The sequence below is a fragment of the Mustela putorius genome, unplaced genomic scaffold, assembly GCF_011764305.1.
Source record: "Mustela putorius furo isolate JIRA1106 unplaced genomic scaffold, ASM1176430v1.1 tig00000765_pilon_pilon_pilon, whole genome shotgun sequence".
Lineage (NCBI taxonomy): Eukaryota > Metazoa > Chordata > Mammalia > Carnivora > Mustelidae > Mustela > Mustela putorius.
The window spans coordinates 10,965,313-10,981,321 of NW_025421470.1; the positions used below are offsets into that span (position 1 = coordinate 10,965,313).

Below are 16,009 nucleotides of genomic sequence, written 5' to 3' on the forward strand. Positions count from 1 at the left end.
TTCTGTAACAAGTGAGTGATGCTGCCACTCAGGCCTTCACACAAGTCCATGATAATTTGAGAAAAAAAACTGTCAGAAATGAAGGGGAGATAGGACTGAGATCTCTGAAGACCAAACACACTGTTCTTTCTATATATTTTGGCTCAGGAAGGATCACAGGGTCCCCACACAGAGGTCTGATGTATACATGCAAGATGAACGTGTGAGTAACAGTGCAATGACCTGGGCGTTACCCTTCAACTTCAAAGACACCTACTACTGGCACCACAAGCCCGTCTATCTCCCTCGGCATTCTTTTGCAATCTGGAACCATCCTCATGTTTAAACAAACAAAAAATGCCAACAGTAATGCAAAGTTTGACCGCTTTTGTGGCTCTTTCTTCTGAGGCTATGAACCAGATGGAAGAACTATTGTTTTCTTGCAGAAAATAATTTAGGTCAACCACGTGGCTTTACTATTTCTCAAACTGGTACTATCGTCTCAGTTACAATCACACGATTCAATTTAACTATTAGTATAATTCAAGGAAATGAACTATGACAAAGCAAAATTCTGAACTCTTTCATGTGCTCATTTATGGGGTAAGACGGCAGATTAACGGTATGTGATTCATGACTCCTCACACAATTCGAAGATCTCACAATTAAAGGGGCAAAAAGATGCACTGATCTAAAGATACAAAAGTTCTCACTGGCAATTGTGAAGGTGATGATAAAGCATTTTGCATTTAGAACTATTTCTTAAAGACTATTCATAGTATTTAAGTAGGAATCTCAACTCTGAAATTATCAGACCTTTACAGATTTAAAAACACGCTAAGGCTGTGATAAGAACCCATTTTCTTTAACACCTCTATTCAAGTGATGCTAGGATACATTTCTACACATCATCTTTCGTTCTAGTAGGAAAGGAAGATGGAGCCCATACTTCAAGAACTCTGGATTTCACACTCGGCGACAACTTCACGCTGTCAAATAAAGTGCAAGAGGAGAACAGATGCTAATCATCAACAGAAAAATCACACTCTGACTGGAGTCTTTCTTACCATTACTATGTCTCCAGGCTGGATCGTGATCTCATCGTGACTTCTGGATTCGAAGGGATAGAGTGCTCGGTAATACACCACCTTTACGTTCTCCTGTGCAGAAATGGTAAGTGGGCCTTTTTCTATTTACAAAACAGTGGGGAGAAGGGAACAAAAATAAAGCATTACACGGAACATGTATGCATGACAACAAGCCAAACAGCCGACCCTGCTATTGACCTTAGCATCTGAACCCTTTCCGTCTATTCAAGGAATTTCTGAAGCACAGACTTCGTGCCAAAGGAGAGCCAAATCTGATGTTGGCAGCTCGAATCCATCAGAGTTCACTGGCTGCCGCTCCCTGGACAGAGGCCATCCCAGTGCTGAACGCAGTGAGGCTGTCTTGGGTCCTGGCTGAGGCTCTGGAAGGGCACATCTGGGAAGCATCAGGACCCCTCTCCCCTACCCAGGGCGCCGAGTACAATGCAGCGGTTAGAATGAGAGAAAATGAAGCAGCCAAGAAGAAAACTCCTCTGGCAGGAAGCAAAGCCCAACTTTCCACATTAGAAGACTTGGAAATGTTGATTATCTTTGGCCGCTAAAGCAATCACATAAAATGTTAAGTGCTGACTTTGCCAACAATGGTTATTATCGATCAATTCCAGGGAAGTAAGCCCTCCTCCACATCTCCCAGGGCTGGGGAAACAAGCCCAATGGCAGACCTTATGTGAAAACAGTTTAGATCTTAAGTAAAATTATTAGAAAAAGTCATGCAAGCATAAGACAGTGTGACTTCTGATTCACTCAATAGAACCTAATCACAGCCCTCTGAACTGTTTTGCCCTAGAAATGGAGATGTTTGGCCACACATCTATTTTCTCTGAAAAGCAGTGAGGGGAAGGTGTTATCTTCATGCAGTCCGGAACTAGAAGAGGCGCCACATTTCCCACTGACCACAGGAAGAAGAAATCCTCATTTTATATAGTAGGAGGAAACATACGGAATTTAAAGGAATTGCCTAAGATCGAGGGCGGGTGGAATTATTTCTCACGTCCAAGAAAGTATTGAAACATAAATTGTTGGCCAGTCTTTCTCCCTGGACTGCAGGCATCTGGATGTGGGGTGCAACTCTGAACCCCACTCCCATATCTGAACAGTGTGCTTCCTTTTCTTTTTGTACACCAACACAAAGCATGCCCATAATGGAACAAATACAATCGGTATCATGTGCCATACAAAGGAAAAGGCGGTCACTTTCTTCAGCTGAGTGCTACCGCCAGAGCCACGCGAGAATCTCAAACATACATACTAGGTTACACGTGATGTAAGAGATACTGGGGACACCTGGGTGGCTCAGTTGGTTAAGCCACTGCCTTTGGCTTGGGTCATGATCCCAGAATCCTGGGATCGAGCCCGGAATCGGGCTCCCTGCCTCTCGGGGAGCCTGCTTCTCCCTCTCACTCTGCCTGCCACTCCTCCTGCTTGTGCTCTTTCTCTCTGTGTCAAATAAATAAATAAAATCTTTTAAAAAAAGAGAGATACTGTTTCTAACCACTTAAAAGGCTTTCATTTATCATGACTGAAAGAGGCAACTTTTGATCGAAGAGAAAAAAAAAAGTCCTAGTTTTCAAAAGGTCAGAAGCGTGGCTGCATGCGGCATCGGCTGACGACAGGGACAGTGGAAGGAAGGGGGAAAGGGGCCACTTCCCGTGCCCGGAACAGCTCCGTAATCCCCAGAGCAGAAGAGCGAACCGGAGAAGCACCAGGTTCTTTCCGACCCAGAATACGGGTTCCGGGATGGGGCTCGGGGAAGAAACTCGGGCCGCTTTGGTCGGCAAAGGCTCTGGATGCCGGCCTCAGAGGGACCAGAGGCGGGGCGCGCCAGGAGCCCTGGGCAAGCGACCCGCGCTGCGCCCGCCTCTGTGCAAGGAGCCCGGACCGGCCTGCGAGCCGCGGCGCTCACTGGCGACCCCAGCAGAGGGAGCGTCTCTGCGAGAATGGCTTTTGGCCCCGACTACCTGTGGAGGACCAGGGCGCCTGGACAGCGGGCTTGGCCGGCTCCGGGTGCGGGTGGAAGAGCCGGCTCGTCTTGTCTTGCGCGTCGGGCTTGCTTTTCTCCTCCCCGTCCTTCTTCTTGACACTCTCCTCCCTGCGCGGTTTCTCCTCCTCGTGGCTCTTCCGCGGCCGTGGGTGGTCGTCGTCCGGCTGCGCATGCTCCGTCCACGGCTTGTCCCGCTCCGGCGCTCGCCTGCGAACACAGCGCGCGGTTACGCCGGAAGCTCGCGCCGCGCCTGCGCGCGGCCGCGGAAGAGGCTCCCGGGAGCGAGCGGGGCTCCCCGTGGAGCGGACACGGTGCCTCAGGAGGGTCGCTCGGAACCCGTGAGACGGAGGCTCTCGGGCCTCGGCCTCTGAGGGAGCTGAGGAAGTCACGGGACTCGGGAAAGCACAGGAAGGAGATTCCTGATGTATCTGACCAAGTGGCTGGAGACTGACAGCGACTTCTCGACGGGAACCCTGGCATGTCCCTGCGCAAAGCCCTCTCACACACACAACAAACGAAGGCGAGAGAGCGGCCCCCCGCGAACACACACGTAGCTCCCCAGAACTGAGGGCAGATGCAACAGATTCCATCGAACCCTTCAGGCAATAGCCATCCCGTTACTCAGTCTCCGTCTCCGGCATTTTCCCGAACCGGAAAACTGTGTGTGTGTCCACCTGCGGGCGTGAAGGGACACGTGCAATGAACAGATCGTCTAGGCCCTGAGGTCCAAGACGACCTCGACCTGAAGCCCACAGGACAGGACCAGGGATGGGTTTGTTTTTTTCTCTCTCACTGCACAATCGGCTACAAAATCAGAAAACTCACATGCAAAAGGAAGCAATATCCTCATACAGCTCCCTGTACGAGCTCCATGAGCCTTCACACCTGGGGAGCAGGTCCTATTAACGCCCCCATTTTTACACGGGAGTAAAATGAGGCAGAGATGTGGAAACGCTTGTCCAAGGTCACACGGCCACACCTGCCTGGGGCTCAACCCCAGGCAGCTCGGTTCCAGGCTCTACACCCTGAACTGCTATCCTATGGCATGGCCAAGGCACAGAGGTCATCCGCTGGAATTAGGGAACTGCTAGAGGAACACAATATAAACAAGGAAAGCTTGTATTCCCCATTTAAAAAATATATTTAGGGGCGTCTGGGTGGCTCAATGGGTTAAAACCTATGCCTTCAGCTCAGGTCATGATCCCAGGGTCCTGGGATCGAGCCCCGCATCAGGCTCTCTGCTCAGCAGGAAGCCCGTTTCCCTTCCGTCTCTCTCTGCCTGCCTCTCTGCCTACTTGCGATCTCTGTCTGGCAAATAAATAAATAAAATCTTTAAAAAATATATACATATATTTATTTCTACTATGTATGCATGTGAAAATTTTGTGCAGTAAAATTTTTAACTTAAATCTTTAACGTTTTACTTGCTTTCAAAGCATCTTTTGAGAAAGAACAAAAAAGTTTTTTGGAAGGGGTCCCCTGTCTATGTTATCAATCATAACAACAACAAAGCAAACCAGAATTTGCTTAATATTTGCTATTAATAAAAGTCATCATGTATAGTGTCTAACCATGTAATTTCTGAAATTAATTTTTAGGTACTGTTTATATGACTGAAAGCAAGAAATTTGCCATTTTTTTATTTGGATATTTTGTGTGGGGATTTCTACTCCATAGAAATGTTAAAGGTCAGTGCAGCACAGAGTGAATAATCAAAGCATTTATCCACTTTGAAGATAAGGAAAGGATGGAGTTAGGGGTAATCAGCACATCCAGGAAGTGAATCCTTGAACCATACCCCAAGAGAACTATAAAACAGTGTTCTAATCTGGCTGGAGACCCTACCCGCCTGCCCACTGGTGAACTGTGCAGTCCCACTTACATGCAGGTGTTTGACGGCACGGGGCTCTGAGTTTAGTTTCTCTTATAAGTTTACCATTTTCTCTCTCTAGCTCACCTCATTGCAAGAACACAGTATGTAACACAAATACAAAATATGTGTTAATCAACCATTTATTATTATCTGCAGGCTTCCTTCCAGTCAACAGTAGGGTGTTAGCAGTTAAGTTTTGGGAGAGTCAGAAGTTACACTCAGATTTCCAACTGAGCAGGGGGGTCTGTGCCCCGAACCCCCTTGTTGTTCAAGGGACAACTGTACTACACACGCCCACATGTGCATCCCCTCTAGGTAATTTAACTGCGCTCAGCCCACAAAAATCAATGACTTGCCTCATGTTCTGTTTCTTTCTTTTTTTTTTTTTTAATATACTAGGTATTTTTTTTTTTTAAGATTTTATCTTTCTGATAGAGAAAGCATGAGCACAAGCTAGGGGTGCACAGGCAAAGTGAGAAACAAGGTCCCCACCGAGCAGGGAGCCCGATGTGGGGCTCGATGCCATGACCCTGAGACTGTGATCTGAGCCAAAGGCAGATGCTTAACCGACTAAGCCCACCCAGGCGCCCCTGTATCTTCATCCTTTTATTCTATCTTCAATAACCAATTTTTACAATTTATGGTATATCACTGAAATATTTGGTCATTTTTATTTCCTGAGTCAAAAATTAATTGACCTTTAGAAAGCAAATATCCAGTAACAAAATCAGACACACCGAAAAGTTAATAAATGAATTTCCCCGATTCAGGACAGAAAGTTACCAGTAAAAGTAACAAACCACAAACACAAATATTCAAACAAAGACAAACAAAAAAATGTGTCTGTATCCTAAGCAGAAGCAAATTTTCTCCTCTTATACTCAAGTTTAATTTGCAGCTGAAGAAAAGGAGAAAGAAGTTGGAGCGGCACACTGTGAGCCCTGCTGGAGAAAGCCTGTGTGGCGAGCACTCAGGGGCTTTGATTTCAAACCCGGTGCTTGGGACAGCCACTGTTATTAAAAGGCTGTGAACTGGAAACATATTTTGGTCATTGGCATGCAAATGAGCATACCAAGTGTCCTAATTTCCTTGTATAATTCTATTTATCTACATAGTAGTAGCTTAGGAGAGCTCTGGAAGCTAAGCAAAAACTTCAGGGGGTACTTATATATGCAAAGATTTATATACACACGTATTTGTGCTTACGTACACACACACACACACACACACACACACACAACTGAAGGCTATTTCTGGTCAGTAGGTACTTGGAGAAGTCCTGCAAAGTATAATAAATACGCAAAGTTTCCTACCAGATCCACAATCCACAAGAAAAGACTCACCTTTGGGCTTCTTCTTTTTGTTTTTCTAATTCTATGATTTTTCGCTCTTGTTCTTTCTGTTTCAGACGTTCAGCCTCTATGGACTTCTGTTTCTGGAGCTGTTGCTTATTATGGATTTCTCTTAGTTCCTATAAACAATCAGGGAACAATTCACTTAATGACACCAGGTGACAGGCATCTCCACCGTTTATCAGCATGCAGCATTTTCATAGTGGGGAAGTCTAGCCATTTAGAAGACAAACACACAGATTTGAAAAATGTTAACTTGGAAAGCTGAAATCAGTCTACATTTTGACATGACTGATCTCCAAGAGCTGTTCCAAATTATGTTTTAGTGAGTCATAAAACATTACACCATTTTCCATTACATTCTTTGGAAGGAACTTGCTAGTGACGGGTATTAGAGAAGCTACGTTGTTCAAGTCTTGGCAACAGACATGGACTTAACCAGTTTTAAGGTATGGTGATGATCATCAATAAAACCCTGAGGTACTGCTGATAACGAATCAACACCAGCCTCTGCTGGCTTGGAAAACACACACCACCTCCATCAAAACCTCCCTTTCTTATGCTAGGCGACCTTAGACCGAATGGACATCTCTCTGCTCCACAACCCTGACTGTCCCCACCACATCACACCCTTCCAGAGCATCTTCTCTTGCTAAATCCAAGTATGAAGCTGTCGACTTCCTCCAAACTAACCCATCAGACGGGCTGAAAACAAATGCGGTAACATGACTGTCACCATGTTGGATTGGACCCAACTTCCTCATTTGGTATCATTCCCCAGGAAAAATGGAGATTTCCTTAGCAAACTACTGAAACAAAATGCATTTTATGATATTAAAGTACTCAAGTCAGAAGTTTAAACACCCTAAAGTGTGAAGAATAAAGAAATGCCTGTTGAGGGGGAACCCTCGATTCCATACAGGAACCCAATGGTCACTAGCAGATTCAGTCACCAAGACTCCTCTTGCTTGTGTCAACAATAAATCAGATGAGTCAGTATCCAGTACAGCCAAGGATGCATTTCCAGTTGACTTCCTCATCTGGGTAACTAAGGCTGGTCCCCCACGCCCTGGGGTCCCTTTGGTGAGATACAAGAACTAAAGTTAAGACCACCCTGTCTTCTTCATCTTGTTCACTAGTCAAGTCCAAATGGGCAGGTTTCCTCCTGCCTTGAAAACCTCCCTTTAGGTTCATTCAGAGATGGAACAAAGGCAGAGCACTGTCTAGAGAAGATCAGTGTTGTTATAGTGTTATAATGCACTCATTCCTAGAGAAAAGCCCTAAGGGGTAGGAAAACCTTCTGCTAGCTAAACGGTTCTCAGGATAAAGATTTTTTTTTTAATTTATTTATTTGACAGAGAGAGAGAGATCACAAGTAGGCAGAGAGGTAGGCAGAAGAGAGGGAAGCAGGCTCCCCGCCGAGCAGAGAGCCCAACATGGTGCTCAATCTCAGGACCCCGAGATCATGACCTAGCCGAAGGCAGTGGCTATCCCACTGAGCCGCCCAGGAGCCCTGTTCTCAGGATAAAGAGCGAGCACATGGATGCATATTTTATAAACCAGAAGTGAGTTTGAGAGATCCTAAAAGGAAGCAGTGAGATATAAGAAAAAGTGTCTGGAGATCAGAAAGTTAGGGGGAGATCGTACTGAGGGGGAACAGGGGAATCACTGGAGGTCAGCAGGCCCTGGAAAGGCAGGGAAGGAAGGAAGGGACTTTGGTGGGGAACCAGCAGATAAGACTGGGACTATCTAGGCAGGATGCAGCAGAAAGAAACAACTCTGTTGGGTCCACAGTGGTGGACTCTGCCCTAGGCATGTGCCCTGGGCATGTGACTTGGATTTGATATTTTAGAGACAAAAGGGAAAAAGGGGCCACTTCTGATTTTTAGAGTAATCTGTACTCTTGGCTCAGTTAATATATCTATGTGAAAAGGAAAACTGCAGAGGGGTGATATTAAATCAGTCTCTACAGGGGCGTCTGGGTGGCTCAGTGGGTTAAGCCTCTGCCTTTGGCTCAGGTCATGATCTCAGGGTCCTGGGATCGGGTCCTGCATTGGGCTCTCTGCTCAGCTGGGCGCCTGTTTCCCCTCTCTCTCTGCCTGCTGCTCTGCCTACTTGTGATCTCTCTCTGTCAAATAAATAAATAAAATCTTTAAAAAATCAATCAATCTATCTATCTACCTATCTCTACAGTCCTAAAAGAGGGACCCAAAAGGTAGGTCCTGCAGAGACAGCAATGGCCTGCCCCATCATTAGCCCAGTGGCTGAGACCTTTTAAAAGGAAGGGGAAAAAGTGACTGAAATGTTTCCTTTTCTTACTTTAAAATTTCACCTTAAAAAAAATAATAAAAATTTAAAAAATAGAATTTCACCTTTGGTTGCATAAAATTCTTTTTTTTTTTTTTAAAGATTTTATTTATTTATTTGACAGAGAGAGATCACAAGTAGGCAGAGAGGCAGGCAGAGAGAGAGAGAGGAGGAAGCAGACTCCCTGCTGAGCAGAGAGCCCGATGCGGGGCTCGATCCCAGGACCCTGAGATCATGACCTGAGCCGAAGGCAGCGGCTTAACCCACTGAGCCACCCAGGCACCCCGGTTGCATAAAATTCTTAAACAGGTTCAGAAAGAATAATTTACGACAACAGACAACAATCGAAAGTACTGAACTGGGAAAAAAAGAAACCTGGATTCTGATCTCAAGTCCCTGATCTTCAGCCAACAGCTGAATCAGAGTGGATGACCCCTGGGTTTTCTTTCTGCTTTAAGATCTGTTAAATTTTTCAACACTGTTGATTACATAAAAAAATTAGTCCTTATTTATTTCAGTGTCTCTTATATTCAGGGTTTTAGTCTTCTTATAGGAATAAACCAAAAAGGCATACCTAGTAAGCAAAATAACCAAGCTGAAATTAAATACAAAGGAGTAAGAAATGGCAGGGGAAGAGGAACCTTTGAGTTTGGTGTTCAGGAGTCTGATTATGTATTAAAAGAGAAAAGCTATTACTTTACCCATGAAAAATGTATCTCTAGGCAGAGTGATATTCAAAATATTTAACAACAGCAACTGGAGTGAACCCTACCCGTGATGTACCAATGCACCTAAGAAAAGTGGTTTTCCACTTTACCAAACAATTACAATGCATATTTCCTTCCTATACAGGCCTCTACTGATTGAACATTAACTTACAGATCATTAATTACCAGATACAAAGTCAAGACAGGCAGCAGTAAAGCTAGGAATGTCTTAGGAGGCACAATAAAATAAAAAGCAATAGGAAGTGAATTTAAAGAAGCTACAGGAAGAAAATCATGTTATTAATAAGACAGTTTTTAAAACCAATTTTTAAATTTATCAAATATCCAAGAAGGAAGATATTTTGCAATTTTAAAACCGCATTTATTTTGGAGGTCAGCCTCACTAACAGGCAAGGCTGAACCCAACCCTGAACCGTTCACACGTATGTTGCAGCTTCAAGTGCCTCCCAGGAACTGGAGTAGGCAGGGGCATAAAGTCACAGATGTCAGATAAGGTAACAGAAGGCCCTGGCATCTCATGATCTAGAGGTGAAGACGGCGAAGTCTTTCTATCATTCCCTTCAACCAATTCAAGTACTGCTGCGCACAGCCCTGCACAATCGAGATGCGGCCAAGAGGCAGGCACCCCAGGTCTCTCTCTCCTTGGACTTGGGAGCTTAAGACAAAGCAGAAAATTCACGATTCCGAAACTTGACAACTTTTTTCTAAAAGTTGAACTTCTAGGAGGGCAATCTACAGAATGAAGGAAGATTTCTGAGCATGACATGGGCCTTGTGGGGTGCAGTCCCTTCATGTGGTAGACAAAGGGCTTTGTACAGCTCCGTCCTTCCCTTTCAACACTACTGTTTAAGATACTCAGATACTCAAGTGCAGTCAGTTATTTAAAAGTGCCCTTTTTTTTTTTTTAATTTGACACAGAGAGAGATCACAAGTAGGCGGAGAGAGGGTGGGGGGAAACAGCTCCCTGCCAAGCAGAGAGTCCCATTTGGGGCTTGATCCCAGGACCCTGGGATCATGACCTGAGTCGTAAGGCAGAGGCTTTAACCCACTGAGCCACCTAGGTGCCGCTAAGAGTGTGCCCTTTTAATGCCTTCAGGGAAACATTTCTAAGGTAACAAATAAATCTGTTATCATTAAGTTATCTATTTAGGAAACGACAAAACCACTGGGAGAAGCAGCCATGAAAAACCTCACGATGTGAATTTTAACACCTTTTCCTGGTGGTCAACCTCATCGAGGTAACCCTGCACGTCCTATTAAGTCTTATCACAGTTATTTCTCTATTCTAACGAAGATAAAGACAGAAAAATAAGAAATTACTGAGAACCAAGATTCATGACCTCCCTTGTGGCTCTTCCTAAAGTTAGTTTTTTCTAAAATCAATAACCCTACAACAATCACACTTAATTGGTTGGATATTCATTGAGCAATTTTGATTTTTCTTCTCTGAGTTCTATTCAAGGATATGAGATGATTTACATAGGCACAGTGCGTGGTAATTTGATATTACCTCTTAAGAGAGCATAATGCCTTTCTTAATCAAGAAAAAGTAATTAAACATGCATCAAAGAAGTTTCAGCTATGTGTTATAAATATGTAAGAAAAATAAAACTACAGAATGTGTAGTGTGTGTAAATTAAAGAGATAAGACCTTTATCACCAAGAGTTTCTTCAGCAGGGTCTATGAACAAGCTTTGCCTCTGGGAACACTATGAGACAGCATGAAAACTGGGGTATACAGCCATTTTTCCTGCAGAGAAGGCTCAGAGCTTTTACTAGATTCTGAAGAGGGTCTTTGATCTAATTCAGATTAGGAACCACAATAGGAAGATAGCTGGCATATAAGATTCCATCATGTATTAGCAAAGATAAATAAAAATAAGCTTGCTTTTTTTTAAAAAAAAACTTTCTTCCTTCAACTCAGGGGGGGAAAAAAATCACTCATTTCCCCTAAAGAATTAAGATATTTGTACCATAAAACATCTTTGGACATCCTATGGCATACAGCCAAAGTATTTCAAAAGCAATATGCCGGACAAATTGAATACTCCAGAAGATTCAACTCGTTCTTTGCCCTGAGAAACATGGCTTGCGTTCAAATTTCCTAATGACAGTTGTTTTATTGCTACGCAAGGGGCGCAGAATCCCTTGACTTAAAAACTCCATTAACCCTTTATTTGGACTCAGAAACAATAAAAAATAAGTGTATTATGTGAAGTGGTGTTACTGGGAATACAGAATAGTATCCAGCAGAACAATACGTATGGGATGCCTTTTCATAAACATTACTTTATATAAATGCTTGTGAAGAGACAAAAACATAAACTAGCAATAGTGACCTGGAAAGGCTAGTAGTTCATGGACATTTATTGCTCATTTGGCCATTAAATTATTTTGAAGGATTATTCTGCTTCTTGCTTTTACCTCAGGCTGTCTCTTGGAAACGTGAGACCAAATAAACACATGTTAATTACTTGAAATTCATGAGTTCAACATTTTAGATCAAAATAAAGCTGTTTAGGACACATCTCTTATGCTTATAATAATCTTCATTCTGTTAATATGAAATGGACCTACAAAACTGATTTTTGCCGGTATCAAAAATTTCAAGTGTTTGTTTTAGCTCAACCTAATACCTACAGAAGTCAAAAGCAGAAGTGCTTTTATATAAATATATATGTCACTTTATTTCTCACCCAGGGAGATTATATAGCACACAGTATCAGAATTTTTAAAAAGCTTTTTGAGTTTAAAAATATAGTTTTAAAATATCCCAAGGAAACGGTTATGAAACAGACTAAAAGCCATTAAAAAAAAAGCCAATCAACAAACCCAGTGAGGACAGGGAAAGTTGTACCAGCATGGAAAAATCTGAAAAGTAGCTATTGCAAAACATAGAAACTGTACCCAAATCAAAGTAAACTGAAGGTCCACTCATCACAAAATTATAAAATATATTTGTTCTTGATGCATTAAAATGGGCAGATTACAAAAAAATATATACTCATCAGTTAAATTCTGAGAGGGGTATATTAATGTTTAAAAACATTCTAAATCTGAAGTCATTATTCAACCAAACAGGAATTCCAGTTCCCCACGGAACGAATGGTAGTCAGTCTATTGTAAGTGCTATGTGACAGCCAGAGATGAATGCACTGGAGTGTGTGTGTGCATCTGCGTGCGTGCGAAAGGGTAAGAAGACAGGTGGACAGAAGAGGGAGAAGAGCTAGAAAATCCTGTCCTCTCTGTACGTAGAGCTAATTAAGAATCTTCACCCATGTCTCCCAAGAGGCTTTGGTATCTACCCTGCTGTTACCAAGAAAACGGACTCTGTTTTGTCCTGAAAATCTGAGTTTTCCCAAAATGTCTCAGTTTCATCTTATAAATCAATAACCCATTATTTTAACCCATTATTTTATTCTAAACCATAAAATGGTCAAAGGCTCTGGCTAAACAAGAGCATTAAAAAAAATGTTTTTTCAAAAGATTGAATTCTACATTTTTCCCTTCCCCAAATGACCTTTTGTTAAGCATTTTTTTCAAGACCTCAAAAGGAAAACCCACACCATAAAAGAAGCCAACCAACCAACCAAGCCTGTGGGTACAGCCCAGAGTCTGGTATATGTAACACCTGTTAATTCTTTTGAGGCTCGGGCACGTTCTGATTTTTTTCTTTATTCAAGGAATCTGCATAAAGTTTCCACAATCACAAGTACATTGAATGAGAGAGTTTTATTACTTTCTGTGCTGGACAGGTCTTTTCATAAGGATCATACAGGTAAAAAGAAAATTTAAGCATGAACAAAAGCAGACAGCAAAGCATGAAACAGCCAAACGTCATTCTACTAACAGAAGAAAGCAATGTTGTTCTTTTATTTGAGTTTACGCTGATTTCTCTTGCTGTCTCTGCTGTCTCTGCTGTCTCTGTACCTCCTCTTTCTGGATCTTTATCTTTCCTTCATTATTTCCCTTACTTGCATTTTTTTTTCCTGATTCTCATTCTATTCTGCAGTTTGTTCTCCAGCTCTTTTGTCTTTTTCCCTGGTTGCTAAACATTTTGCCCTTCACTGCCTTCCTCATGAATGAGGCTGCCGTGAAAGCAAGTGTCTGAAACCAAGAATATAAAAGCCTCAGTTAAACCCAAACCCCTTATTTACTATAACTGGCATTCTCATTTTAACATCAACTCAGTTCTTAGGAACAATTTTTCAGACAGGTATCATATGGGCAGAAGTTCTCTCTCTTAACAGTCTCTTGTGTCTAAGAAGCCTGGATTTCCCAAGTATATTTAAAAAATACAATGCGTAATTCTGAGTTGGTCTGAAATACTCAATTTTGCTAAGAAATAAAATACTGTCCATTTTTAGAATAGTATTACTGACTATAATACTGTCTCCCATTTGATGGAAATACGCACACGGAACCAAATCACGGGTGAGTGCTGTCTTTCAAAATTTCACGGCCAAGTGGCCAATCCAATGACCTATTAAAATACTTGCTATGAAGACAAGACCACAGTTTACAGTACCTTATCTAGCCTGTAGTTCGGGGCTTCCACCACACACACGATTTGTCAAAAGGACACGATTTATACTCCACAATTTATGGTAACTAATCATTGACTTTGACAAAGAAGGCTTCGTGCCCATGGGAAACTCTCTTAGACACAGAGCACTCGACTGCGTGGGGGAAACGAGCACAGAGCTGGAGATAGTTCATCTCTCTTCATCTGAGAAGGAGGTGCGTTGCCTGAGAAGGGCATGGGCACCTTCAGAAAGGAGTTTAAGGGGATGACGCAGCCCAGGAGAAGGGCCAGGCCCGGCAATATGGCCTCCTCCATTGACACTGACTGGAAGAAAGAAATGCTCTAACGTACACGTCATTCACATTAGGACTTGTTGCCCAGCACACAGTAACTAGACGGGAATCAACACCGACTCAAGCTTTTCAACATGAAACACACCGTCTTGCCTCTCTGAGTGCAGAGTCTCTCATGTGGCACACACTTAACGCCTTGAAAACTGTAAGCCGTACAATATGTTGCCACCCTGTATCATAGTTAAGATACGAAAATATGGAATATTAGGCTGTCCGTGTCAAAGAAAACTGGTACAAGTGACTATTAACATTGCCAAGGGCAAGGAGAAGTCAAGTGCTTCTATTTGAAAAGTCCCTGTTGGTAACATTATTTGACACTTGCTAGAACCACAATTTCATACCTATAGGTAAGGCACCGTATGTAAGAAAAATAATGACAGGAATATCTCTATGTGCCTAAGGCACACAGCTTCTTCAAAAAATATTAAGAGTTTTTGATTTTCATGTAAAATTAAGTAAAAGGAGAAGTTCATAGAAAATGTTTAAATTGATGTTTCTAGAAAATGAATGCGAGAACTAGTGATTTCTTAGTATGAGAAAATATTTGTTGCATACAGAGTACATTTTAAAAGCAGAATAAGTATGGTAAACAAATAGGATCCACTAAAGTAAAAGTTTAAGTATTATTTTTCATTAGCAATAATTACAAACAAAATCCATTATTCGTGATTAAATCCCTGGTCAAATATTTCATCTGATCATCAGAAAGCTGAAATTTACTGTTCATATAAAAGGCAGGAGAAATACAAAGGATGCTAATCAGGGGATTTCTAGCACAAAAGAGTCAATATCTCAGTGCGCTACCGTATCTGACCCCCTGCCCTCCCCACTGCTGCCACCGCCCCCCCCAGCCCTTTCCTATGACCTTAAAAAAGCAGAGTCTATTTGCTACACTGGGATTCCTCTGCTTCTCTTCTCAAGTAATTCTTGGTTTGGGATGATAAATTAGAAAATGAAAGACAGTTGCATCTTGGGATTATTTATCAAATACATAAATATCACATCTATTAGGTAACTGTCTATAAAAATACACGGAAAAATAGCTTTGTCTGAAAGGAAAGAAGGAGCCCTCGATTTCTATGAGATCAGGAAGAGGACTCTAGAGACCTTTTGTTTCGTATATCTGAATCTAGAGCTATTTAAAATCATAACTGTAATTGTAAACACGCTGTATGTTTTCAGTATGTTGCTACCTAGATGAAACATACACTGGCTAACCTGACTGCAAAAGTAATCTTTTTCCCCCTTGAATTAATGACTTCAGCATCTCCATCATTGGTTACCTGGTCTTGGGTGAGGAACCAGGAATGTAATTCTACCTCAAGTGAAGAGAAAGCAGAGACTCCTAAAAGAAGAATGAATCTGAACTTGGTAGAAAAGACTGAATCAGTTATGTTTTAAAGGGGGGGGGGGGGATAAAACATACCTACTCTGTAAACTCTTCTGTGTTTAAGAAACTAAATACAGGGCTCCTGGGTGGCTCAGTTGCCTAACTGACTGCCTCTGGCTCAGGTCGTGATCCTGGAGTCATGAGATCGAATCCCACATTAGGGAATAAATAAAATCTTTAAAAAAAAAAAAAGGAAAGAAAAGAAAAGAGGTCACCTGGGTGGCTCAGTGGGTTAAAGCCTCCGCCTTCAGCTCAGGTCATAATCTCGGGGTCCTGGGATCGAGCCCCACATCAGACTCTCTGCACAGGAGGGAGCCTGTTCCCTTCCTCTCTCTCTGCCTGCCTCTCTGCCTACTTGTCATCTCTGTCAAATAAATTAATAAAATCTTAAAAAAAAAAAAACAAGAAGAAACTA

General features: G+C 42.5%; 1 protein-coding gene across 5 annotated transcripts in view; it reads right to left on the bottom strand.

The window, feature by feature from the left end:
* ITSN1 (intersectin 1) overlaps positions 1-16,009 on the bottom strand; it is a 151,760-nt gene that overhangs the window by 80,618 nt on the left and 55,133 nt on the right. For all 5 annotated transcript variants that reach the window (XM_045084537.1, XM_045084536.1, XM_045084538.1 and 2 more), the window contains 3 exons: positions 6,283-6,410; positions 3,044-3,273; positions 1,047-1,168 (listed from right to left, as the gene is read on the bottom strand). In XM_045084537.1, the coding sequence (XP_044940472.1) occupies positions 1,047-1,168; positions 3,044-3,273; positions 6,283-6,410 (480 nt within the window). The remainder of the gene's footprint in view (positions 1-1,046; positions 1,169-3,043; positions 3,274-6,282; positions 6,411-16,009) is intronic.